The sequence below is a fragment of the Cheilinus undulatus genome, linkage group 16, assembly GCF_018320785.1.
Source record: "Cheilinus undulatus linkage group 16, ASM1832078v1, whole genome shotgun sequence".
In the NCBI taxonomy this organism is placed as follows: domain Eukaryota; kingdom Metazoa; phylum Chordata; class Actinopteri; order Labriformes; family Labridae; genus Cheilinus; species Cheilinus undulatus.
Genome location: NC_054880.1, coordinates 20,197,377 through 20,224,943, shown reverse-complemented (window position 1 = coordinate 20,224,943; position 27,567 = coordinate 20,197,377). Strand labels below are relative to the sequence as shown.

The following is a 27,567-nucleotide window of genomic DNA, read 5'->3' as shown; positions in this document are numbered from 1 at the left end:
GACACAATGATGACACTTCTCACAGATATAAAGTAATCAAGACTAAAAAAAAATACCTTTAGTCAGCTATTATAAACTCTTACCAGCTTTAACACTACTAATGTAATATTTTTTCAAATTCATGTTTTTGTGGATTATTTTGGCAAGCTATTCAGTGCACTACAGCAACTGAGAAATGCATAATGGAAACAAAGGAAACACATGGTAACAAAGAAAGCATTTTTATTATTAGGAGGCAGTGATATAAAACTATTAACCCTGAAGGTAAATAATACCACATAGGTTATGACTCTGATAGTGAGGATGGAATTTTGTTACAATATTCAAAATGATGCATCATTTTATTCCAGCAGGGAAACCTCATGGAAGTACGCACCCAGCATCTTGATCCCTTGAATGTAGTTGGTTCTGAAATGAAGAGTTGCACATCATTTTAAATGGAAAAATCTAACAAAGAACTTAAACTGGTACAAAATTAAACATACAATAAAAAAGTAGGTGACAGCAAGAATCCATAAGCGATGAAATAATTCATTGCTTATTATTAATCACATCAAAACATGTCAACACTTCTTATTTCTTTTCTTTATACCTGTTGAACTTTTCATTCTGGGAGTGAGCTCCATCATCTGAGGATCCCACAGGGAGCAGCATGACGTTGCGTCCTGTAGCCTCCTGGAAGGTCAGGGTAACGGGGATGCTTCCACCCTCACGGGTCAGGTCAGGCTCCACACCAAAGACTATTATGATCAAAGAGGAGGTGTGGATGAAAAATGGGAAGAGGAGACTGTAAATGTATGATGGCTTTCAAAATGTAAACATTAATCCCACATTAAGAAAATGCTGAACTAAACAAAAACAAATACTTGAACACTGTAAGAGTTATGTCTTTAGAGTAAATATGTCCTTTAATCATAGACATTTCTATTAATCATACACTCCTCAGTTTCTCTACCTGTCTTCATGGCCTTTCGACCAGCCATGTAGTGAGGGTGGTCAAAGTCAGACACCCAGGCCTTGGCTCCGTGGCCCATGTACACTTTCAGTTTGTTGGGACTTCCACGTTCAGCAAATTGCTTCTCCAGGTGGCTGACAACCTAAATAAAGACAAAGTGAAAAAAAAAAAATCGAAATTAAAGCACCCCGAAGATTCTTAAATTTTGTTTGGGTAACCTTGAGATCCTTAAAGTATCTAAACTGACGCAGAGCCTTCTGTGATGATCAATCACAGCTGCCACGATAAGAATCAACACAGATGATACTAAAACAAATGGAAGCCTGGGTTAATGGGTTAATCTAGGCTACAAAAAAATCTGAAGGCAAACTGTCCGACATGTAGCTTATATAGATGAACAAACTCACGTAGTGTAACAGCAGGGTTTGTAAATCTTAACCTAGTTAACATAAAGCTATTCATTCAAAGCTTGAATTTGTGTTATAAATGAAACACCTCTCTTCAGCCAGCTCTCAATGTATTTTGCTTGTTAGCACAGTCGTGCAGATTTCAGTTTAAGTCTTACTTGTTCTAGTCACATATTAAAGTAATCAGTACCTGCTTCTCCACAGTTTTTGGGTCCATGTCAGGGACAAGGCGGATGGAGAACTTTCCAGTGACCTTGCGGGGGATGACAGTTTTGGCTCCTGCTTCAGCGAATGCTCCCTCTATACCATGAAGGGAAAGAGATGGATATCTCCACCGGTGCATCAGGATATCCTCCTACAGCAGAGAGGAAAGAACCACACACTCTAAGTTATAATAAATGGCAATGCCAACATGCAGAGCAAAGCAGCATGTTAACATCTCTGCTGCCTTGCCTTTGTGTCATGCAGCAACTGTCCAACTCCAACATCTTTGCAGTATTCGTCCAAGTCAAAGTCGATTTTTTCATACAGCTTTTTCTCCGCCTCTGTCAGAGGGGCCACATCATTGTACATACCAGGGACCTGGATCTTTCCCTTTCTGTCAACCAGAGAGCCTATTAAAGTAGAGAAAAACACAGTTTAGACACTCCTGAAATAACTATATCATACTGGTTTGAAGCAAAACTTTTAGACCAGAGTCATCTAAAGGCAGCATTTGCAGGAGATCATAGTTAAATCTTTAACTTGCCCATAAGTGCAACCAGGTCAGTCATGGCTTCATAAACAGAGCCGCCAAACACCCCTGAGTGCAGGTCTTTGTCACCACACTCCACCTTTAAAGGGAAAGAAAAAACACAATTTTAATGTCAGCGTAAAAACAGAAATAGACAAGGGTGTGCTGAACACTAATGGAGGGTTGCAGACATGTTTTTGGCTGTTTCGACATGAAAATATCTACAAAACTCTCAAGAGGAATTTCCCTGAAATCCTGGGTGAGAGTATCCTTGTGGGACGGACACAACAGGAAACATAATGAAACAGTTTGATTGCATGCATGGGGATTGTGCGTCAAGTCTTGCACAAGTCGCAGGATATAAACGTCATCACCTCCCCCTGCTTGCTCCCAGTGAATTTTCCTGAATATTTCCCACTGCATTGGCACATCAGCGCCCCACGACTTAAAAAATATACCAGAGGACTGTAAGGAAAAAGTCCAGGTAGGCTCTAGGTTAAAAAAAAAAAACAAATATGCTCTTTGCATTCACACATGCAGCTCACCAAGAAACAATCTGGAAATTTCAGGAGATTTGTGCATATGTCAGCAGGGTCACTTAAACACTGTAGACTCAGTCTTCACCTCACAGAAGAAGTAGCAGATTCCTCTCAGGCCATAGGTGATGCAGGGTTTGGTTTTGCCCAGCCAGTAGTTATCGGAGATGCAGACATAGTCCACATCTTTTAGGAAGGTGTCTTTACGGGAAAACACCAGCTCATCTAGACCCTCAGATCCAGACTCCTCCATCCCCTCAAAGCAGAACTTGATGTTGATGGGAAGCTCCTGCAGAAAGACATGGGTAAAAGTAATGGAAACTTTTAATTCACTGAAACTCTGTGCAGCAATCTAAGTCTGACTTCAGTTGTATGTTTATTAATAGGATCAAATAAAACAGAAATCTTTGCCCCATGAACCTGAATCTTCTCACTGAAGTTCTTTCAGCTATCACATAGTCGCTCTATGCCATCTTAACGTGAATTTCTTCCCAAATAATGAGTGCTTATGAGTCCTTTACTGTCTTTGAAAACCAACAGTAGTAAAAAAATCAAGAAGCAGGTGATGTGACTGTTTAATCATTAAGTGATGTCTTGATAAGACAGTGACATGCGACACATTTACCTGATTCATTCAGAGACCTTTGATCACCTGATCTGCTGACAGCTCTAAAGTCACTGACAAGTTATTTCTGAATGAGCTCTGTATGTAATCAAAGATCATTCATCATGATAATGCAACATCACTCTGGATAATCTCTACTTTGAAAATCCATGGTTCTGTACCTTAAATTTGACATCTTTAGTTTTTCTTTATTAAATATTTGATCTTACACTGCATGTAGTCATGAACAAAGCATACTCTGTTTAGGAATCCACATCCTAGTCAAACATGTACACATACTGTTGGCTTGTTTAACAACATAAGTTTGTGACAGCATCTGCTTTATATCAATACAGCATTTTAGGTTTTTCCTGTTTTCAGTTACTCATCTTATCCACTTTAATTTTGCTTCACCAGAGAGCATTACAAAAATCTAGAGAACAGACTGAAGACATAGTGACATTATGTAGGATATGACTACTGCTTTTAATTCTTCTGTAATGTTTTTTACACAAAGTGATTCAGTTTGGTTGGGGATAGACGTTCTAAATTTCTAAGAGCAAATTAGTTTTTTTAAGTTAAAGTGAGTTAGAGACCTCAGTTTTAGAATCCACCATGTTTTATGGTTCTCAAACAAATTTGGATGCTGTACGTGGGTTCTAACTTGAGCAGAGCTCAGATGTAGAGTTTCAGCTCCTGCAATGGAGTCCAAAAAACAGAACTGATTTATCAAATGATGCAATTTTTGCAAACAGCATTCTAAAACTACATACAACCATTAGTTCTCTCTGAAAATCATAAAAAAGTTACCCTTGCTGGAATTATGTCAAGCTATTAATAAATAAAAGAAAAAAAATTAATAAAAGAGTAAAAAGAAAGTGAAATCGAAGCGACTCTCTCTTTTAATGAACAAAGAATTGGGTGCAACTGGGAATTATCATTCTATTCATGTCTTAGTCCTGAAACACATCAGCACACCTCTTTATCACTATTTAAGCAATCAATCAACATTCCTAGTTCTGATCTGTGCTGATGTTCCCATCACTGTTTACCACCAAATCTGTTTATAAATAATAAGCTTAGTGCAGTTTAGCTTTACAGACAGAACATTGTCACAGAGATGAAAGAAGTTTGTACTCTTAGTTCAAACGTCAGTGTAAGACTGTCTTAGCAAATCAAATACCAGAAAGATTAGTTGATGTACGTTTGAGTGCACAGAAATAAGGATTTAATACAGATCAAAATTTACAGTCACACTCAGTATGTTTGCATACAGTAAAAGTAGAATTATTGCGTTAGTCCGATGTATTTGTCCATCAGAAACCTTCCTCATTATGCCTTTACCTGCATGAACCCGTCTATGCTCTGAATCAGCCACAAATGTCTTCTATGTTAACATGTAACTTTGCCTGTTAAGATGTTTTTGATTGAAACAGCTTTTGATTTCAGTAAATATGACCTCCTAATGCTGCAAATTCAATGAATGACCATTTTCAGTTCTTTACAACCTATAAAATCTTTTAAAACTCTGTTTTACATAATAATGTGGAACAGTGCATTTTGAGGTTTTTATTTTTAAAAATAATGGTTATCATTATGAAGTTTGTTCAAAAACATTTGAATTTTGCTCTAACAGCTGATGACTTGAAAAATATTTTGTCATTTGCATTAATATTTAGGAAAATAAGAGAAAAATGTCTTTTGCATAATAATGCGGAAAGCATTGTACTACCAAGAAATCCTCACCAACACTAACAAACATTTGTATGTGTGTTGTTCAACTCTTGGGGCACTCAGATGACCTTGTGATTAGTTCATGTCCCGACACTGGCTCCTTTCCCCTCTGTCATCCCTGTTTCTGATTCGATTCACTGTCTTCCTCTATAAATAAAAGGCATAAAAAGCCCCAAAATATCTCTCTCTCAATATATATATGTTTTTATCAGCCAGTTAGCTGCTTTCTAGCTTGTTATCATGGTTAACAGAGAAAAGGTCCAACAGTAGCTACCTGACAGGGAGCACATACCGCAGTAGAGTCGGACACACTTCCATCAATTAATCAGTTCTCCCCACAGGCTTGTCACAAGGGCAGTTGTTGGATGAAATATCCGAATTAAGCTATGGCCATACCTTAACTTAATTGTGCATGTGACTGTAAACTGGAGTAACTGAAAAGATTTTTGTAACTTAAAACTGTGTCAATAATTGCATTGACTATAGAATGGTGAAGTTCGTGATGACGTAGTGCTAACTTTACCTGCCCAATCTTCTGGTAGGCTTCGATGCAGTTAAACCAGGCCAGCACTGGACCTTTGTCATCAGTGGAGCCTCTCCCATAGAGTTTGCCTACAGACAGAGAACAGTGTTTGGTTAAAAAGCCTGAAACATATGCCAGCATAGCATGGAAGCTTTCATATATGAAACGATCTCTGTCTCTCTGTTGAGAGCCTGTATCTTGGTCTATGTTAATGGTTGATTCATAAAAATTTCAAGAGGAAACAGGATTGTGTGAGCTCTGAGATTTGAAGTGACTTTTGCTCTATACAATTCTGATTAAATCTTTTGTGCAAAAAGTGAAAAACATTGTTAACATGATAGCAAATCTAACAACAAGAAAGCAGAGTTAAAATGACTGATGGCAACAACAACTCAATTAACAAATCATGAACAAATGAAACTTAACACTGGTGAAACACATGACTATTCCACTGCAAAAACAGCCCAGGTGTACTTTTCACGGCAATGTGACATTTATAGATATATATATATATATTTTTAATAGCCTGTACAGAGGCAATGGTGGATATTTTCTTATGCATTGATCTTCCTTTCTTAATTTATGTACACACTGTCAGAATTTCCTTCCTTTTTCTTTTCTTTCATAGAATAAGTGAAAGTCTCCCTCTTTATTCAGATCCTCCTCCTTCTTTGGAATTTTAAACCCAACTGTCTCGACTATGTTTTATATGAATGTATTGTTATAAACAACTGAAAACTTTCTTTCTTGTATTTGTTACTCGTTTGAAATGACATGTTTGTTAGTTCATGGAAAGTTGCAATACAAACTGATGACAAGTGGGGTGTGGCTCTGTTTTTTGTAATGTCACACTCTTCAACAACTGGACAGTAAGACATGACGTAAGCAAGAAGAAAGCTGAGCAGACAGGAATAAGACAGGAGGAAGTGGATGTGGTGCTTTCTGTCAGCTGACTGTCACCAGAATTTACACAAGAACACTTTGGGTTTCGCACTAGGTGAACAAAAACCTGACAGTGTATCCTCCAGCACAATCTCACTGTTATTAAAAAATATATACTGTCAAAAATATGTGGCTTAATGCGTCATTATTGCTAGCAAAGCTTATCTTTCATGCTTCATCTGAGATAAAGAGCTACCCAGGTCAATTAGTGCCAATAAATTACTAATCATATCAGGGTCTTTAAACAGTCTAAATAAAATACATCTTATATATCTATGCAAAAATGCTGCACAACATTTGTTACCTCACATTTAGCCGACAAAACTCTTCACTAAATCTATTGAGCCATTTCAAAATCAGATTATTTCACTGTTTAAATGAAATGTAACACTATTTGTTCAACTTGAACTGAGGTTTTGCAGATAAGATGTGATTAAGAACACCTCACTGCCCTAAAACATGCAGCAACTGAGATGGACTTTGTAACAAACTATGACATGCTCACCAGTGCAAGGCTGATAAAAGCTCAAAGAGCATTTAAACAAGATATTACATTCAAATCATGGAGATGAAAATGACTCCTGTGCTTGCAGAGGAAGGAGTTTAAAATCACTGCAGTGTGAAAGAAGTGCAAATGACCTGGAGACATTTTAACATTTTTTATACTAGGTTTCACTTGATTACCTAGCTTGGTTATGCTAAAGTTGAAGACATTTTCCTTCACATGCTCTACCTTCTCCTCAGCTTCTTTATTACAGTGAAATTTGAGAGCAGGTTTGCAAAACCAGAGGAAAAGATGCATGATTGTTACATGAAAGACAGAAAACAGAAGCCTTGAAAGGAATCACATCACGTGTCATCTTACATGCCAAAACAGCATTCCAGTCGACTTCAGTAATGTCAGGCGCTTTGTTTTGTTTTAAATTGGCAAGCTTTCAGCATCAAATTGAAAGTTAACAAAAGAGAAATCAAAACAAGTTCTGCTCTCACCGTCTTTCTCCACCAGAGTAAAAGGCTCTGTATCCCAGCCGTCATCGATGCTGGCTGGCTGGACATCGAGGTGGCCGTAGATACACACGGTCTTCTTGCCTGGATCAGACCCCAAACGACCGAGGACGATAGGGGGGAGGGGGATCTCCTCTCCAGAGGGGAGCTGAATGCAGAGACAAATATAAGAGAAAAGGGTGAAGTTTACCAGGAGGGCCCCTTTGACAACAGTGTAGGGCACCAAATTAAGAAAACAACTGTCTTAGAATAAAAACAGTGCATCATTTATGATGAAACAGATATAAACTGGAAAGAAAAGTTACAAATATCCAACAAGCAAACCCTGTGCAACAGCTACAATCTTGCACAGTCAGACCTTCTGTTTTCCAATGTCCACCATCTCCACTGTTCCCCCGAGCCTCTCAATGTCCTTGCCGGCCATCTCCATCATCTTCTTGATCTCCCCACGCTTCTCTGGCCAAGCAGACACACTCTGGACCTCCACCCAGTCTGCAAGACGCTAGGGAATAAAAACAGGTCACATACTGAGCTACAGAGTTGCTAGTTATAACAAGATCAGACTCATCTGTATGCCAGTCTATCCTAATAATAAATATTAGTTAATTAGTTAATATTAGTTAATCAAGCAGCAAAAGTCTGAAATGTTGATTCGAATATATGTTCAAATGAGTGTCTTTGCATGTTAGGTTTCATCTTATATAGCGAATAGAGCTGCTGTGATGCAAGAAAAAAGTCTGACGATAAAGTCATTTTAGTTCATCAATAATATGCAGAAAAAAAATAAAGGTGGCACAGCTTGTGGTTCACACGTGAAATAAAACTGAGATAGCATATTAACTGCCACAAATGTTAACAACTGAAACACTAGATATGCTTCTGTATAAGCCCAAAGAGGTCTTAATTTCAATTTCCTGTGATACAAGTAAATGTCAGTCATTTCTGTCAAGATAAAGAAATCAACTGTTACCACAGGAAAACCATCACTGATATCCCAAGAGAATGACAAAAATGTGTTGTTATCATGCGTTAACAACTGAATTTTTTCTCTATCATAGGAAACAATAAAAATAGGCATAGTGATGTCTGTCCACGTAGGGCTTTGCCAGCCTCTGTGCATTTCAGTTTCAATTGTGTTGAACATTTCACACATTAAGGAAAGCTGACTTTATTTCATGTGTTCCAGTGACTTAGCTTTAAGCTTTTCTCACACACACTCATTTACTAAGAGTGAATGAGTTACGAAACTGTTTCAGTTTTAGGATCTAATTACAATCTGATCAGGCTAAGACAGACTTGCAGCTCTAATCTAATCACAAGTAACTGACCACAATACTTTGAAATAAAAACAGGAAAACTGTGCCCAAAGTAAGAGGCCCCTCCCATGCACACATGCAATAAGCCTACCTTCACATACAGATCCTGGTGTTCATCCACATAGTTGAACAGTGTTGGGAGATGAGCCATCTTTGCCAGTGACGGAGCTGAGGGTTAAACAGACAGAACAGAGTGACAGTCTACCTTTCACCCCTTGCTGTCTTATTGAAGCACAAAAACCACGCCCACTGCAAACCTGCTGACTGTGGCTGTATTTAGAGCTCCTCTGTCATGCACATACAAAACTGTTTATATGCCAATAGAGCATGTTTTATATCAGGATGTGGTCATAATTTTGCAACATTAAGTCACAGCTGACTCGAACTTTTTTTAAAACTATTGTGTCTGTGTGTATTTTTTTTTTTTAAGAAAGGAAAAAGTAGAAAATAATAAAATAGAAAAGTCCGACTGTAACGGACAGGCTACTTTTCTTCCTTAAAGCCAATATGTAAAGATGTGTATCATTATTTTGACTGAGTCATTACTATAATTGTATTAATTTGTGTGAATTTGATCACTTAAAGGCATGACTCTGCTTGAGGATTTTTAACAAAACTTAGTCAAATTTAAATAAAAAAATTCTCTTGGAGAAAATTTAGCTCCACGTCCTGTATCACTGAAATGAACACTTCACAGGAAGTTATCCTGGCTGACTGGAAAGTTATGTTAAAAAGTATACTTAGATGAATATTTGTATAACTGAAACAAAGACGACAGGGAATACGATGGGGTCTTTCTACAGTCTATGGTTTTACTATGTTAACGGCTCGTCCTCTCGAGACTTCTCATCAGGGAAAAAACAACGTTATTCCTAATTAAGGAGATGCATGTCTGCTTAGGGCTTCCGTAGCCATGAACTTTTGCAACAGTGAATATTTGTTGTATGCGCGCGGTTTTAGTTGAAAACATTTTATGCCCAGCCATGGCGTACATGATGGTGTTTTCACTGTTATTGTGATGCAGCCAGTATAGTTACTGAATAAACTTACGATTACTGGATTTTGACTTTATGGCTTTGTCTTTTCAATTAAAGTACGACATTCAACGTTAGCCGAAACTCTGCACATTATTATTACCTTTGACGGCCGAAACCTAGCCGTTTGCCCTTCCTCCGCTGATGCATGAGTATTTAATTTAAATCACCTAACGAGCCTAATTTTATCAGATGAGTAATCAAAACCAGAGGAGCTGGCAAGTGAAAAGTTGAGAAGGGTGGTATTAGCTTACTTGCTAACTACCCTAAATACCACAAACAGAAGAGTTAGCTAGGCAACCCAACGATACACTGGATTAAAGGTAGCATTTTCGTGACACATGCTGTTTAACGCGCAAAGAAACACTAAAACAAGCTAGGTGTACATTGAAAGTACTCACTTCGTGTTTATCACCGTCCAGCTGATGTCCACATGTGACTCCTCACCTGACAGACACTTCTTCTGTTCCCCTGACGCTGACACGTAGCCGACACGGTTTATGTGCTTTATTTTCAGTGTTAAAAGCAACAAGGCAGACTTCACACTGGGGTAGCAGCAGACACACAAACTGGCAATTTTAATGTGTCACTGCGCAAAGGATTGTGGGTGACCGGCAGATGCTTGGTCATGTTGATAAGTAGTCCAGAGACAGTCCACAGAGGAGAGTGACCCTCTCTGCTAAATCTGCGTATCTGTACAAAATAGACGACTTTTATGTAAGCTATACGCGTAAACGACCCTTAAACATGTTTATCATTGTTTTGCACCATTTTCTACTTTTACCAATAATCTTCATTTAGGATAAAATAAAATATAATTGTATTTATCCCAGTTAATTGTGTTGTCAGGTTTAGGGCTGGACGATTATGGCAAAAATAATAATCACAATAACTTTGATTGATATTGAAATCACGATTAATAAACGAGATTATTCATTGATTTCCAAATTTGAGTATTTATTGAACCACAACTTAAAAGAACAATCAACAATAAATTAGTAACAAGTAAAATAATAAAAATATATTAAATAATAGCAATAAAAAACAATAAATAAAAATAAAAATCCAATCTACATGCACTCCTGTAAAACTTGCAAAATTTGCAACATGCAAAAAACACTAATAACACAGCCAAAAACACAACCCAAAAATACTCTTTGAAGCACACATTAATCGTTTTTTTTCGATTACAATATTTTTATGATCATGAGAAGCCAAAATTGAAATCACGATTAAAATTCAATTAATTGTCTAGCCCTAGTCAGGTTGCTCAAGCATTACAGGGATAATGCAAAAGAACATCCAACTCAGAACAAAATGCGCAATGCAAAATGCTTTATAAGGGATTTGATAAGATTTTACACAAAATGTAAACAGTAAACAATTTGAGAGTAAGGCACGTGATGAAAATGATTTAAAAAAATTAAAGTGGACTTAAATAGATGTGCTAAATTATTTAACAAACCTCAGTGAGACATCAATTTGCAAAAAAAAAAAAAAAAAAAAAGTCATATTTATGGCATTCAGTTCCTTTTCTGTCATGCGCATCTACATGCTGCGAAGGACACTCCATTGTTTCACCCCATTCAGATGGCAGGAGGGGAACTCTAGAGTGAACTTTACTGCGATTTGTCCACAGAGAGGGGGAAAAGCCTTCATTAAGCATCGTTTAGTCTGCAGGTACACTAGAACAGAGGTTCCCAAACTTTTCAGCCTGTGACCACTAAAATAACGGTGCCATATAAAGGGGACCCCCACCATCCACGGAGATGGTTAAAGCACATGATGTGCTAAAAGCATCATGTACAACTTTAATTGTGGGCAGTTTTTGCACCCATAACTTACATTTAAGCACAAATCTCAACATCAATGTTTTTATTGTCAACTGAAGTCATGAGGATATTCTTTGCAATTACAGATAAAACTAAAAAAAATTTAAAGTTAATTTTTTAGGAAAGCATTTTGCAATCCCCACTTCTGGAACCACTGCACTGGAAGGCCTGCCATGTATTGCCTTTATTGAAGAGACAGCAGCCCGCATCACATTGTCTGCCCCTAAAGCATACCCTACAACATGCTCCATGTCCTTACTTACTGGAAATGTACTCTACATTACATGTTTAGTCATGTCATATTAAAGGGGTTTTCATGTACACACATTTTCAGTCTGTGGTACATTAAGCCACAAAGGCCTAATCTGTCTAAAGATGAAGGGCATTTATGATTTATTTATTATGTTTATGTTAATAAATTAGGAGGTTGAGTTTCTTAGTCTTAAGATATGACCCCTACCTTCAGTTGACATCAGAATTATGAAATCGCTATACAGACATTTTAATTTTCAAAACTACTTGACACATGAACTCTAAATTGGCGCAGAGCTTCAGAAAACTTCGATCAATTTAGTGACAATCATTGACTTCACACAGGGGCAGAGATTTCAGGGGAGATACAAGGCTTCGTCTACTCTGAAGTTTTCAAAATTAGGTTTGCATGCAGTAACTACAAATCATTGTAACAGGTAAGCATGTCTTTAAACAGAAGTATATGGGCCTGTTTGGGATATTTGACTGAAAACCAGTAAAGTCAATGCTAATCTTTGACAGCAATGCATCATTTTCTTTCCTGTGTGGGTCCTGGGGGGGGGGGGGGGCTGCAAACCATTTTTAACGATGCAAGTAGGAGGTGCTTCAAGTAAAAAGGTTAGGAACCACTGCTTTAGATAGTCAAGCCATGAGGGCAGTCAGGAGCTTGAAGTGCTCTAAAATCTCCTAGAAGTTGACTGCATGGACTCTTGACTTGAAGACACATGGCACCCTGGATGAGTCTGTGGGGTATTGTCAAGAGGAAAACAAGACAGTAGACCCAACAATACACATGAACTGAAGTCTGTCAAAGATACCTGGGCTTCCAAAACACCCAACATTGCCATAGGTAAAATGAGCCTATAATGTAATATTCAAATACTTTGAATTCATCAATCAAATAACTGAGTTCAACTCCAGAATCCAAGGGCTGATGAGTTAATTACCCCTACAAGGTTTCAGAAGCAGCCTCTCATTTCAACAGAAACATCTTAAACTTTGTTTAAAAGCTTTTATTTCTTATTTCATAGTCTTCTCCAACATTCTTTTGCAGCAAATCCTTATGGTGCCTGAAAACAAATTAATTGATTAGATCATAGTAATACCATTCAAATAAATTTCTTAGTGAATATTCACCTTTCCATCAAAGCAGCGTTCCTCACAAGTCTTTTCTGCAGTCCTACAAACCTCCGTCGAGCACATGAAATAGATCTGCAGAAAATAAGATCCAGTAAGGTAATGGTTCGTACATCCTTTGACAACTTTGCCCTCATCATGGCTCTCATTAAATTTGACTCACTTCTTCATCAAGGTACTTGTTTGTCTTTTGATCCATGAACTGGAAGGCTTTGACCACAAAACGCCTCTGGTGGCGGTTCTTCGGAAGGTTGTTCACTTTAAGGATAGACACACTGGTATCATATGGATTGGCACATCTGCAAAGACAAATAACCAATGGATCAGCTCTCACCACACAAGGATTATTTTAATCAACACAAGGTGGGGTCAGTAGTGGTCTTACCCTTCATAAACAAGCACTAGTGCATTCTTTGCAGACCGAGGGTAAGCTATACAGTAGTTGACAAGAATGACCGCATCAGGTTTTGGAGACTTGAGTCTCAGTTCAAGATAAACTGGCTTGCCCAGGAGCAGTTTAAGGGGCTGATGGTAGGAAGGCAAGTAGCTTGAATAAGTTGAATCTGTAAGTTTAGAAGACAAAAATGAGAACATGCAGGGAAATGTAAAGGTTGTAATTTCAGATCTTTAGAGAAACTCCACCCAAAGAGAGGTCTAAATTCATGTAGGGATACCAGACCTTTAGAGATTCTCAGCTCAACACCATACAAGCCATTTGAGGTGACCTCTGATGGTAAGCTAGAACTTGGAGTCTTGACCATGAAGCCAATACTGGCCAGTGGGTTTGAAGGACTTCCCGATTTTCCGTATCTGCATTCGACCATAAACCTAGAGCAACATAGCAACCTTTAAGATTTGTTCCAAAGACAAATTAACTTAGTTTTCGTTGGACATTCAAAATCTGATATTTCTCCAATGTGGGTAAATCAATCGTCAAAATACAATGCATTTATAACTATTCCGTCTCTCAGCTGTAGAAAGCAGGGCTCCAGGTTTAGCAGAGTGCAGAGAACAGTGTACCATGATTTGGCATCAGATTTAGGAAAGAAAATAAATGCTTGAACTAAAAGTAAAAACTAAAATGTGAGGACTTTTATGGATTAAAATTATACTAAAATTAAAAAGGGTTGAAATGACTACAACTAAAATGCATTTCATTTAAAGATTAAAACAAAAAACTAAAATTAAAAATAGCAGCCAAAATTAACACCGTTTTGCATAGCCCACTAACCTGAGTGGATCACTTCTTGTAACAATGCCGTACTTGAGGTTCAGAGCTTGGACAGCCGACTGCACTTCAGCCAAGTAGATCTTTGTCTCGCCAACCATCTGTGAGAACAAACTTGTCAGGTTTGGGCTTTGAGCCGCTCAGCTTGGGCAGAGTACAAGCACTGCTGCCTGAGACCAAATTAGAATACGCATCAGTCTTTTCCTACAGTCTCAGAGGCCAAGATGAAACCAGTAGACCAGGGTAAGCAGTGCTGCATGTAAAAATGGCACTGGACAGATTAGTTTCTCACCACACAAAATTAACAAATTAAGCTGGAAAATGTAGGCCCGTCTAAAAACATCCATATAGGCATTTCCTAACACCATAAAAAGCAGAACGCTAGGATGGCAGGTTTGGGCCAGATGTTTATACAACAAGGTCTGAAATACTTGCTGTCAACTATGTGGATGCATCTTGGCTGCCATACAGCCCCAGCAGTGATGTGTTGAATTGGCTGTGGACATCCTCAAAAATTGACATGAAAAACAACAGTTGCAGTATGCATTCAACCGGTAAGTGGTTTGACAGTCAACACAGCAGCAGAAGCAACAATGGCTGAAAGTTTCAAAGACATTGATGAACTGAGGTAACAATTCTCCACACCTATGATGTGTTAATGCCACTGCACAGAGGCAAACATGTCTGTCAACAAGCTGAAAGAGCTCTTTTCAAAATACAAATTTTAAACTGCAAATTAAAAAAAATTAAAGATTGGTGTTGCAGTTCAAAACTGCTGAAACTAACTTAGACTAGAAATTTCCATCAGCTTTTTCCCATGAGAAAGCTTAGTCCAAGACTGGCCAAAAATACATCTTGACTAAAAGTTTAGTTTTCATCAAGATGACTAAAACTAGACTAAAATGTAATTGAGTTTTCATCAGACATTCAAAACTGATAATTCTCCACTGTAGGTAAATCTGTCAAAACCATGCATTACGGCTATTCTGCCTCTCAACTATAGAAAGCAGAGACCCCAGGTCAGGCAGGGTGCATGGAACCCACCATCATGACTCAGTACCAGATTTAGGAAAGAGAATAAATGTTTGGACTAAAAGTTAAGACTAAAATGCAAGGACTTTTTAATGGACTAAAGCTAGACTAAAATGTTTGAGTTTTGTCAATGAAAACTGGGCTTAAACTATAAAGGGTAGAAATTACTTAAACTAAAATGCATTAAATCTTAAGACTAAAATTAAAAATAACTGTCAAATTTAACACTGGTTTAAAAAGTGACCATTCAAAGTAGAGACTTTCAGAACAATATGTCTGATTCTTTGAGTTAGTTTAGTTTCATCTAATACAAATGAGGATATTTTGACGGCATTATTCATGAGGACTCTTCCAGTCTTTGCAACAACCACATGTAAGAATGCAGAAAACCAACAGTCACCATTTAAAATGGTCACTAAATAACCAATGCACTAAACTGTTACATCTACCAGATCTGTTCTGACATCCTGCCATCAGTCTGAGCTTATCTGGTGTTATGTTAGTTCGAATTTCAGCACTGTCATCATGGTAACTAAATTCAACCAAGTGTCTCAATGTTGGGCACTGGTTCAGCTCAGTTGGTAGAGAAGGTGTCCAAATACAGACCAAGTCCCAGTCTTGATGCATGTCCCCCACTCTCTCCCCATGTTTCCCATCTCTTCCTCATCTCTGAAACTACAAACTGGACAGCAGCAAGGTATCGTTTTAGCTGGCTGCATTAGATCAAACAGTTTAAAAATGTAGCAAACTTACATAACTCCGAGTTCCACATTCTGTAACTTTGAATTTAAAGACTGCAACCTTGTCATTGACAATGACCGGTTTACAGTTTGGACTGGCCGGAATAACAAGCTTAGTGGGATCCACAGGGATAGATGCAGAGTCATGGCGAATGGTGAAAACGAAGTGTTGATCCCCAGTGCACTCTAGGGGAGGAGAAAGTGTGTTCTGATAAGTTAAACTATATATTTTACAACAGCCAACTAAATAGAAACCTCACCATCTGTTGGGTAGAAGCAGGCAGATGTGGAAGAATCCACACAGCATCCCATCTTCTCACAATCTGCAGAAGATATTCCTGATTGACCACAAGTCACCCGCTCCCCTGTGGCAACAGCACAATCTGAAATGACAAAACATTTTAGAGTGATTGTCCAAACCCTACAAATGTCATGTAAACCCTGTTGACTTATACCCATGCATAATCAATTCTGGCCTTACTTTGTGCCTTTGTGGTTGATGGGTTACTGCACTTAGAGGGGTTGGACTGACCAGTGGCACGTGGGGAGAGGCCCAGTTCAGACTCTGGGAGTTCCTCACAAGATGCAGTTGTAAGTTTTGTCTGACCAAACTCATCAACGAACAACAGCTGCAGGCTGTAGCCGTCACCCTGTATTTGAAAAATAAAGCTCGATTTAAAAAATTACAAAGTATTATAATTTTTCCCAGATAATGGCATTAAGGATTTACAAGTAACCTACATGTTTCACATTGCACCCAGTGAAGGGTACACTCAAAATGTTGCTGAAAAGATTTATGTCATAACCACAAGATTCAGGAGCTTCCGTGACAGACAGCAGGTCCTTTGAGCCTGCAGAAGGACATAAAGTTTGCAAATCCAGCCTCATTAAAAGTATTTACGATATGCCAAGAATTTAAAATACATACCCAACACTTGAACATCTCTTAATGAACCAGTCAGCAGAGTTATTTGGAAGCCGTTGTCACTGCAGACTACATCTAGCCCACCAGGACTGGGAGTGCTGCTGCCAATCCAGCTCCTCGGTTGGGCTTCTATAAACTCAATCTCATCGTCATCGTCTGCACTACTGGACCAGTTTGGCTCAGGGGAGTCTACAAATTCCACATGGTATCCACCATCGCTTCCTCTGATCCAGCTGTTTGGCCCAGTCTCTCCCTGGTTCACCTGATACTCGAGGCCAGTAAAACGGTCCAGGTCTTCAGTGGTAGCACCACCATCAACTTCAGAAAAGTCCTCTTCGAGTAGTTCGTCATCAGAGTCAGACTCACTGATTATACCTAGAGGAGGAGGAAGCAGTTTAAGAGCATCAGAAGACACACCAGGCATTTTCTTTGATAAAGTTTTGTACGGCCTAGCCTAGCTTCATTTCAAGTGTTATTCCGAAAATATACATTTTAAGTTTGGTATATGACAGACGGCCTTCTAATTCGCCAGGCCAAGTTGCAGTGAGGAAAAAAAAAACACTTCCAAGTATATGAAAGGAAGTTCCCAAATCCGCTTTCACGCTGACTGAACACACCTGCTCTCATTCCTTCTATACTGGATCACTGAGCGTCTCTTACCTGGCGCTACAGTGCTTTGCTGCCGATTAAAATCTCTCATCTGGTACATACTAAGAAGCTCATCTTCATTGATCCACTCCCATTTCTGAGCTGAAACCAGCAGCAGAGAACCAGCCAGCACCACCAGAAGTTCAACCCCGTACCGAGCCATGGATCCAAGTGAAGCCCATCTGCAGCTGCTGACACCGGATAAGGATGACACATCCGTCGTGTACTAGTAGTGCTTTGTAGTTAATTAATTGCACCTGGCGGCCGTGATTAATTGTTAATTGCAGACTCACGTGCGTGAATGAAGACTGAGGCGGTTTAATCTTTCAAGGACCCTTTTCCGGTATAAAAATCAACAAACTAACAAGTAGAACTGGACACCTTTCTCCACAAATAGGCCTTTTACTGAGTTTTAATTAAGCGATTTCTTTTTTATTTTTGGCAGTTAAACCATTGACGTTTTTACGTTACTAAATAGCCTATTCATTTGAATTCTTAAGTAACACTGGCTTTTTAATTTTGCAAATAGCCTCAACCAAAACATTTATTGTAGTTATTTCTTTTATTTTATATATTTAAGCAAACTGTAAATGTTACCAAAATTATTTATCCTTGAATATAAAACTATCTCAATGGTTAGCCTCCAACAAAGACAGACCATGTTGCCTATGTTGCCCTTTCAACATTATAAACTAAGTGTAAGGTTTGACACTAACATTGGAATTATACTTTATCAAAAACTTTTTTTTTTCAGATAATAAAATACACTCAACTATTAATTCCAACAGAATAAAAAAAGTACGTTAATGTAATCAATGACTAATTTTACAGTACTTCTGATTTAACCTCCCAAGAGTATTAAGAAAAAAAAAATGAAATAGACATTTCTTAGTGTGGCAAAAAAATTTTATTGCATATTTCAAGTATACAAACATGTTCTACTTCTGCAACACAGCTCAAACAGACTATTCAATAGTCTTTTTCAAATATAACCAAATATTTTCTCTGGTGAATTCCACTCTCTGGTAAATAATAAAACAACAAAGCATGAGTTTTTCAAGTCCCAAAATAAAGGTGAGTTCACTTGTAGGCATTAGCTTTATGTTTGGGTAAAAAGTTGAAGGTTTTCGGCACAGGTCCTAGCAGCATTTCACTGGAGAAGGTTAACAGTGAGAGAATTGTCAGTTACAACATTCACTGATGATTGATTTTCGTTTTTAAAGACAGTTCATGATGGTGCAGATCGTTTTTTCGCCTCACCTAATCCTGACCCAATCCCCAACATGTTGACTGGCCATCAGTGACTCCATGTAGTTTCTGCCCATGTAGTATGGAGGTCGCTCATTGATCTTCTGCGGCACTCGCTCCAATAAGCCCACAGGGATATACCTGAAAGAGAGAGGGAGATAAAGAGGGGAAGAGAAATACAATCTTCAGCCTAATTCACAGAGTGGAGCTGTGAAAGAACATGATCGTTTCTCGCTTGAAAATTGTGGATATAAGTGCAATGAAACTGGGGTAAAAGATTTGTAAACTTCAATTCAGGTATTCAAAAAAAATCACAAAAACACACGCAACTTCTCAACCAAATGCACAGTAATACTTGCTTTTAGTAGATAGATTACAGTATACTGAAGTGTGTGTTGGTGCATACCTGCACATAAAAGACAGCCACTCCAGCATGAAGGTGCGAGTCTTCTCCACACCTCGAGTATCAGAGCCCCAGTGCTCCAAACCAAAGTTGGAGAAATCCCTGAGGATATCTAGTCGCTCACTGGATGAGATGTCCCAGTGCCTGCTCTCCTTTATTTCAGTGAAGATCCACGGCTTAATGAGAGCACCTCTGAGGAAAGCAAAACAAAACATCAAATATGTTCCTTACATTTTTACTGCACATGGTTTCTATGGTATTGCTGTCTAAAAGGCTTCAAGTGATAGACATTTTATTACATCTTTTCAATATTTTGTCTACACTGAATGTGGCACTAACCTTGCAATCATAATACCAGAAACTCCTGTCTCTCTGGCTTTCATTGCATCTTCATAGGACAGAATATCTCCATTACCTGTGATGATAAACAACACATGCCATCAACAGCGTAAAAAAACCTGTACTGTTATTGCAACCTTAAGATTCCTTAATTGCAAAATAATGCATTTTTGCCTCTTACCAAAAAGTGGGACAGGACTGGCCAGCTTAGAGCAAGTGTTGATATAATCCCAGTCTGCTAACTTGGTGTAGCGCTGCTCTCTGGATCTGCCATGCAACTAGAAGTAAAACAAGAGGGTCAACACTGAAATGCATTTATTAAATACATTTATTCAAACTTGATGACTCAGAAAAGGAGAGAGGAGAAGTTACTGTGACATAAAAAAGAGAAAAAAAATCATATTTCTGTGTCTCACATATATTCCTATTATTTTAAGACTTACTGTGACCATTGAGACACCCCATTTCTTCATCTCAGGGATGAGTTTGTGTGCTATGTTTGATTTCTCCTGGACACCAGTGCGGATCTTGACTGTCAAAGGTACATCAAGGACCTTCAGCAAGAAATGTTTTAAATTAGCCTTTGACTTGGAAGCAGAATTTCACATTTATTCATTCATGTATTTTAAATTTATCAGGCAAAAAGACTTACATAATTCATTCCCTTGATGATCTGTTCAAACTTTCTGGTGCGTGTCATCAACCCGCAGCCTCCACCCTAACAAGGAGAGGCAAATAAGCACCTGCAGTTACAGAAACGTGTCTGACAACATTCTGTGTGCTTAAACCAGTCACAAAGCATTAAAGTCTGTCTGACTGTAAAGCTCTCATTCATTACAGTTACACTGAGTTCACCTTAAATGGCCTTTTTTATTTACCTTTATAAATTTTTTCTTGATTCTATCCTGACCACAGTGGTGAAACTGGTTTTACTGTCTCCAACATAACCCAAGTGGATTAATATTTTAAAGCTACTTTTTATGGCAAAAAGTGGAAGCCCATTTAAGCTGGGATCTATGTAAGCAAAGAGGACTGTACATGCTACCCTCACAATGTAGGGCCTGTGGCCACTGAAGATATACTGCTGGTGGGTTTAACAGAAAGAGAGCTAAAATCAGTGGAGTCTACTTTTATCTCAATGAAAATAAATGATTTCACCTTCTTGTAAACTAGGTCAATGGGGCATCCAGAGTTTATGTCCACAAAGTCAACTTCAGTGTTGTTGTTGATGAGCTCTGCACACCTCGTCATAGTGTCAGGGAAGCAGCCTTCCACCTGCAGACACAAAAAGATCCAGACATCAGAACAGAGGCCATTTTCAGTGTTTGACAAAAACTTCTGTTGACCTAAACATGTCACAAACCATGCAAAAAAACAGTCAGCAGTTATTTTAGCACAATGGCAAGTTCTGAAGATTCTGAATAATCTACGATGAAATCACCTGGACGCCAAATAAATCTTCACTTTCGTGCCGTTTCAGGAGAGCCCACTCTGACTGTTGCCCCTGCAGCAGGTTTGTGCACATGGCCATTTCCCCACACGTGATATCGGCTCCAAAGCGCTTACACACACGACGGAAAGGCAGATTTCCGCACTAAAAATGGAGAAAAGTTTTATGATGGATGAAACCATTTTGATTACCCAACATTTAATACCACTTGGAGTGGTTTTTTTTGTTTCTAATAGAGAAATATAAAATAAACCACGTAGGTTAGGGGTTGCACCAGCTTTGGATAAGTTCAGTCTAGTAAGTCTAGTCTGAACACAAGTTAAAATAGAACTTTACTAGTTTCAATGTAGGATTGAAGTGTTGACTTTACATTACTTAAGACATAGAAACGGGCAACAGGTCTGGTACTACTTACAGTCGTTAAAGGAGCAAGGTACAGCTTATCTTGAAAATCCACCTTAAACAAAAGGAGACATTTATTGAATATATTCCTGCGATGCAATGTCAGTAGTTTAAAAAGTGCAAATACCCTCTTCTTTGCCTATCTATCACTTTGCTTTTATGAATTGATAAATTTATTAAGTGGACCAGGTGATTACATGACAGTCCTTGTATTCAAGAAAATGACTCATTATAGAATTAAGGGGATGTTTGGGATTTAAAAGGTGTCTCTGTCATCTAACTGTCAACTGTACTGCTGTACAGCCTAGCTTCCTTGCTGGTGCTCCAGCATGCTCACTTAAAGAGTAACAAAACCCCTTAGACCACTTTTTTTCAGATGAAAATGTACATAAATAGAGATACATTAGTACTATTAACAGCTAGGGTCTTGTAATTTTAGTACAAAGTGTCTAAATTTTACATTTTGTGTTAAAAATGCGCACAATGGCATGGTGAATAAAGCTGTAACTTTTGCTAAGTACCTTAAACAACCTAACTTCAAAAATACCATAACATGCCTTTAAACTTTGGAGAAGGAAGTGTAGTTTGAAATGTACCTGTTTCTTTTCACACGGGCGCAACTTGATAACATCCACATCAGTGAGTGGGCCGACAGTCTTCACTGGAGGGTGTATGTCAGGGCTGGTCTGCAACTTTTCACAATGCAAACATGAAAAAAATACAAAAAACTATTGGTGTGTTGTTTATAGAGTATATATATTAAAAAATAGTGATCCTAGAGGAAGTTTATACCTTTTGTTCTGTTTCTGTCAACTGATCCTGCCCATCCTGTGTTGAATCTGTAGATGCTTCCATGACTGGTTTGTTACCTGCGTGTCAAAAGATTAAATTATTGTACAAATTTTACTTAATTCTAATTCAACTTTCTAAAGCAGGATACTTTAATTAAATTTCCTATGATGAGCTTTCAGCTTGTCAATTTTAGTGCTCTCTTTGGACAAAGCAGTACCCATAATCTGTCCAATGATTTTGTCCTACTCGTGTGTAAGTGGTATGTCATTGAGAAAAATTTATCCAAAATCGAACTCATTGTGATTCTTATTTGTGGAAATAGTAAAAAGAGGCTGTTTCAGCTGCAAGTTGTTAATCACCTAGTTTAAAGCCTACCCTACTGCAGCAGCTATGGACATTAAAAATAAAGTATAAAACAAATATTATTTTTCCCGGATGGTCTCTGCTACTTTTATATATCAGAGACATCCTTATTCATTAAAGTCTTTTCTTCACACAGATTAACCACAACAGTTTTAAATATGTCAGGAAATAAAAAAACAAGTGGATTGTAAAAAATAAAAGTAGTTCTTAAGGCAGGGGATCAAGGATCCTAAAACTGCCAGAAAAATGTCAATTTTCCTCAAGGAAATCTATCAGACTATTTCTAAGTGTGACTAATAAAAGAAAATTCAACCTAAACCACTGTTGCTGTCTTACCATTCCCCTGCTGTTGTTGTTTATTGTTTGAAAGTATTTTCAGGTACTCCTCTGACTTCTTGAAGGCCACAGAGTGCTTCCTCAGACGATTCTGGAGGTCTTTACTCAAGTTGTTTTTCACAGTGGTCCTGCCCTCATTTGCCTTTATGAGGTCTGCATTTTCCATGGTTTTAAAGTCAGGAGTAGTGTGAGCTTTGGCAAAGCGGCAGGAGAGGCCATAAAAACATTTCCCAAACGTGTCGTAGAGGTAGCAGCTTTCCCCGATGTCAGCGGGCTTATTGGCCATGTACTCTGCAACATCATGGTAAAAGTGGCACTTGTCTCCGAAGTGGCATTCCTTATCACTCTGCATGGAGGGGAAAAGTGTTGGAGACAACTAAATAATAGTAATAATATTAGCACATTTTCAAATAGTGGCTTAAAGGTTCATACCTGAATGACTGAGACACACAGGCGTTTCTCATCATAAGCAGAAGATTTGGTGTGAGGCCTTGACTTATTCTGTCCGCGATGTCTTTTACCGTCTGGTTTTCCCCATTTATTTGTCTCCTCGGGCTCTAGTTTGAGCTTTTTGGCTTCGGGTTCCTCAGTAGATGTTTCCTTTGTCTCTTCCTTTATGTCAGTTTCACCAACTTTTTCTCTGTTTCTGGCCTGCCACTCAGAGTCTACAAACCCATGAAATGTTTCCTTAGTGGTTAGGAATCTGCCAATACAAGACAAAAAAGAGGAAAAATGAAATGGTGCTGTGTATAATATGACATACAAAAAATAATTTTATGCCTTGTGTAAAGGCCACTGTATGAAACTTTGACACTGAATATTGAAAGACTTTTAATGTTTGTTTCTTGTTGCTACTCTGCTTTAAGAGCTGAAGTTACAATGATAACGCCAAATCGAACCTTAAAAAACTTGAGAGGGAGCTAAACTGATACAGTTTAAAAGAACTCAGGTCAGGTGTATTCAATATTGTTTTAAAAGTCTTTTGGACTGTGCAGTCCCGTTTGCCCCTTTAGACAAAGCAGCATGTAGTGTTAAAAACTTGCGGGGGTGGGGCAGCTTCAAGTAAGAGTCCATTCTGTTGTAAAGGGGTGTTTTACAATGTTCTGTCTGGTAGCTAGTAGAGACCTTTAAGGATATTAAGGGCAACTCTGTGCGCCCAAAAGGACAAGATGGAGCATGGGCCAGTTTAGGGGGGTTAACATGGTAAAGAGGGGCTGGCAGGCAAATCAAGGGAATTTTGCCAAAGCGTCTGCATCATTGATGACACTTTGATTATTACGATGTAGAGATGCTTTGCAATGCAATTAATAATCACTAACAGATATGCACAATCGAAATCTATTCAAAATATATACAATGCAATACTTTCATATTTTACAATAAACTCTATGTACTACGTTTTTTTACTTATTCAGGCTGTAAACGATTTCATTTGTTCAAGATTTGATTCAAAAACTTTTTTGTAGAAAAGTTTCAAAGAGGTCTCTGTATGAAATTTTCACTGTCACTTTTTTAACGATCTCTTCTGATCATCACCTATAAAACCTTTAAACCATAAATCATTATACTTACAAAGAGGCCGGCTCACAGAGTTGGCTGGGCCCCTGAAAAACCCAGAGGATGGACCCTCGCTAGTTGTGATTTATTAATGATATCAGTGCATGTGTGTTGGATCAGTAGCATTAGTGCTAGCATCCTGGTTAACAGTTACTTTATTTTGGAGCTGAAAAGTGTGTCAAACAATTATTGGGTTGTGATGTTTGAATTATTTATTTGAGCAACTTTTGAAACCCTTTTCATCACTATTTATGCCCATTTTTGTTACTTCTTTTTGCCTCTTTTAACCAACTTTTGCAGTTTGCTATCCTTTTTGGCCACTCATTTGCTACTTCAAGCCTTTTTTTTTGCTATTTTTCATCCATTTTTTCCAGTTAAGGCCCATTTTGCCACACCTGTTTCCACATTAAATTCAACGTTTTAATTTTAAGCCAATGTTTGCTACTTTTTAACCTATTTTCACAACTTTAACCACTCATTTCGCCAAATTGGATTAATTTTGGACTTTTTTTTAACCATTTATGACATTTTTTTCTTTCCTTAACCCATTTTTCTGCTTTACTCCAATTTTTGCCTCTTTTAGCCACTTCTGACCCATTTTGCCACTCTTAAACCCCTTGTAATGATTTATTTCTTCCAACTTTGCCCACTTTTAACCCATTTTTGTCCCTATTTTGCAATTATTTTATTAGTATTTCCATATAGTCATTACAGTTTCTTGGACTCTATTTTTGTATCCTTCTGCTTTATTCTCTGGAAAGACTCAATCAAGTCTTTTAAAAATTAGTTAACATACTTGTTTAGACAGGCTTATGATGAATCTTCCTCATCTTGACAATTTACTGTAAGTGACTTTTGCTTTGTTTTGCCAGTAATTGTGCCTGCCTGGCCATTGTTTGTTTTTATTAGGTGGTCTGTGTGACCACCATTTTCTCCCCTGATGACCTGTCATCATTATATCATGATATATCTCATGCTGTTTGTTTCTGCTTTTTGTGATGTGCGTTGTTGATGTAAAGCACTTTGTGGCCTCTGTCTGTGAAAAGTGCTATATAAACAAAGATCACTTACTTATTCACTCATCCTGATGTTTGTGCACACCATGGCTTAGCTAAAAAGTCTGACATTACCTTCAACATGGTTTAGCCAATGTGCCAGTCCACATTGTTAACATAAAAAATGAAATGGTAATTCTGTTTCCAGAAAATGGGTTTACATTTTAAAAAGGTACTAGTACATAGTGTACCACAGCATAAAAAATAAAATACCGTCTTTGTTTTGATAAGAGTGTTTATTATTCAGTATAAAAATAAAATAGCACTATCAGAGATTAACTTTCCAATGAACCATAGTTTCCTTCACCTCCATAGGCCTCCCAGAGCTACGCCCCAGAAAGCTTCCCCCTGATCGCCCCTTATGTGCGGCTTTGCAAACAACGAAAAAAGATTAAAACGAGATTTTGACATTTGCATTTTCAGTTAATTGGAAAAAGGTCATATCAAATCATATTTACGTGAAACTGACTTCAAGCTAATTTATCTATTAAGAAAAGGAAGATAACGATACTAATTGTACCGTGCACTAAGTATCACGAGTTATCTTATTTCCTGTATTGTTAAATATCCATGAATTTAAAATGTTTGAAAGTAAGAGTCAAAGTGACCTTGGTGAAAACTCTTGTTCTGCCAATACAAGCACCTGAAACATAATTTGCTTTGATTTAACAGTTCTGAGTGAACCTCTATCACCCACACCCTTTGACTTACTCTTGTTTGATGGCAGCTTCCCCCTTAACAGTAACATCAGGCTTCGTTGCTGCTTGCTCCTCCGCCGTGTTTTCCATCACTTCCACAAGCTTTCTCCAATCCTTTAATCTGAAACACGTCAATGCATCAGCTGATTACATTAAATCTAACTACACTGCTTCACATTACATCAAGAGATTAATACTGCTGTTTCCAGATAAATAACTACAAACTAGCTTTAGGAAAATGACAAGTAAACTTAACTGAATATGAAACTTAACATTGCCTTATATAGGTTACCTTTTAGGTACCTAGTCATCGACTTCCCCTGATATGACACTCTATTTAAACTTTCAGTCACTTACCCGTTTTTGGGCTGCAGTAGTGAACAGCTAATCTAGCATGCTGTGCTCCCTGAAATCTGCTGTGAACATAAACACTGCAAATAAGCTAACAGCTAACGTGACCGCAGTATGCGGAAAAGTGCGCTGGCTAACTAGCCGATTCAGAGCTAATACAAAGTGTCGTCAGTTTTTGTTAAATTGGCTTTAGTTTTGTATATGTTTCACTGTCGTACTAGCACAACGACACCCTTGCAGCGTGAGTAAATTGTTGTGCATCACTCTGTGGAGGTCCGGGTGTGTAACCCGGCGCACACATGGTTCCGGATGTTACGGGTAAACAAGTGACACAGACGAATCTGTGCTAGTAGTCACAGAGCTGCAAAACCTTCAAAAATGGGTTCATGTTGGCAAAAAAAAAGTTGGTAAAAAGGGCAGACAGTGGCAAAACAGATTAAAAGTGGCTAAAACAAGTGGTACAAACGGGCAACGAGTGCCAAAATGGGCATTTACTGGCAAAATGGATGAAGAGAGGCAAAAATTGGTCAGAAGTGGCAAAAAAGTGGCAAATTAGTGGCCAAAAAGCATGAAAAACTGCAAAAATTGGTTACAAGAGGCAAAAAAAATCGTAAAAATGGACAGAAAATGTGTTAAAAGGGGTTAAAAATGAGCACTAATGAGTAATTTCAATATTAGAACCCAGCAATAGTTTGATTCACTTTTCAGGTCCTGAATAAGGTAACTGTTAGCCAGGCCACTGGCACCAATACTGATCCAACACACATGCACTGATATCATCAATAAATCACAACTGATGAGGGTCCATTCTCTGGGTTTTTCAGGGGCCTAGCCAATTATGTGGGCAGGCCTGGTGAGGAGTACATGTGACATATGCACTGCACTGTGCAGAATTCACAAGGAATAACTTTAAACACCTGTTGCAACTACAACACCCAGATGCATTCGGCTGAAAGTTGCTGGTTAACTCAGAGATTCCTTTTGCCAAAA

The 27,567-nt window shown here is 38.1% G+C and overlaps 3 protein-coding genes across 3 annotated transcripts; all 3 read right to left on the bottom strand.

Moving 5' to 3' along the window:
• Positions 1-205: 205 nt before the first annotated feature.
• cndp2 (carnosine dipeptidase 2) lies at positions 206-10,393 on the bottom strand. Its single transcript, XM_041807976.1, has 12 exons — positions 10,191-10,393; positions 8,847-8,923; positions 7,798-7,941; positions 7,425-7,587; positions 5,493-5,581; positions 2,720-2,920; positions 2,111-2,195; positions 1,816-1,976; positions 1,553-1,717; positions 956-1,097; positions 593-740; positions 206-408 (listed from the first exon to the last, which is right to left on the bottom strand). Exons 2-12 carry the CDS (start codon positions 8,904-8,906, stop codon positions 342-344), a joined length of 1,425 nt encoding a protein of 474 aa, XP_041663910.1. The 5' UTR covers positions 8,907-8,923; positions 10,191-10,393; the 3' UTR covers positions 206-341.
• Positions 10,394-12,871: 2,478 nt separating this feature from the next.
• On the bottom strand, positions 12,872-17,798 carry LOC121524491 (zona pellucida sperm-binding protein 4-like). The gene is made up of 12 exons (XM_041809913.1): positions 17,596-17,798; positions 16,939-17,310; positions 16,752-16,861; positions 16,492-16,660; positions 16,271-16,393; positions 16,024-16,196; positions 14,242-14,339; positions 13,690-13,838; positions 13,396-13,573; positions 13,174-13,309; positions 13,011-13,085; positions 12,872-12,943 (listed from the first exon to the last, which is right to left on the bottom strand). Exons 1-12 carry the CDS (start codon positions 17,744-17,746, stop codon positions 12,935-12,937), a joined length of 1,743 nt encoding a protein of 580 aa, XP_041665847.1. The 5' UTR covers positions 17,747-17,798; the 3' UTR covers positions 12,872-12,934.
• A 679-nt stretch (positions 17,799-18,477) lies between these two features.
• Positions 18,478-26,840, bottom strand: dus3l (dihydrouridine synthase 3-like (S. cerevisiae)). Its single transcript, XM_041808059.1, has 16 exons — positions 26,584-26,840; positions 26,240-26,347; positions 23,349-23,619; positions 22,917-23,262; positions 22,218-22,294; positions 22,022-22,117; positions 21,439-21,480; positions 21,015-21,167; positions 20,732-20,848; positions 20,226-20,291; positions 20,017-20,127; positions 19,755-19,851; positions 19,574-19,649; positions 19,238-19,426; positions 18,844-18,972; positions 18,478-18,736 (listed from the first exon to the last, which is right to left on the bottom strand). Exons 2-16 carry the CDS (start codon positions 26,314-26,316, stop codon positions 18,664-18,666), a joined length of 1,920 nt encoding a protein of 639 aa, XP_041663993.1. The 5' UTR covers positions 26,317-26,347; positions 26,584-26,840; the 3' UTR covers positions 18,478-18,663.
• Positions 26,841-27,567: the final 727 nt, after the last annotated feature.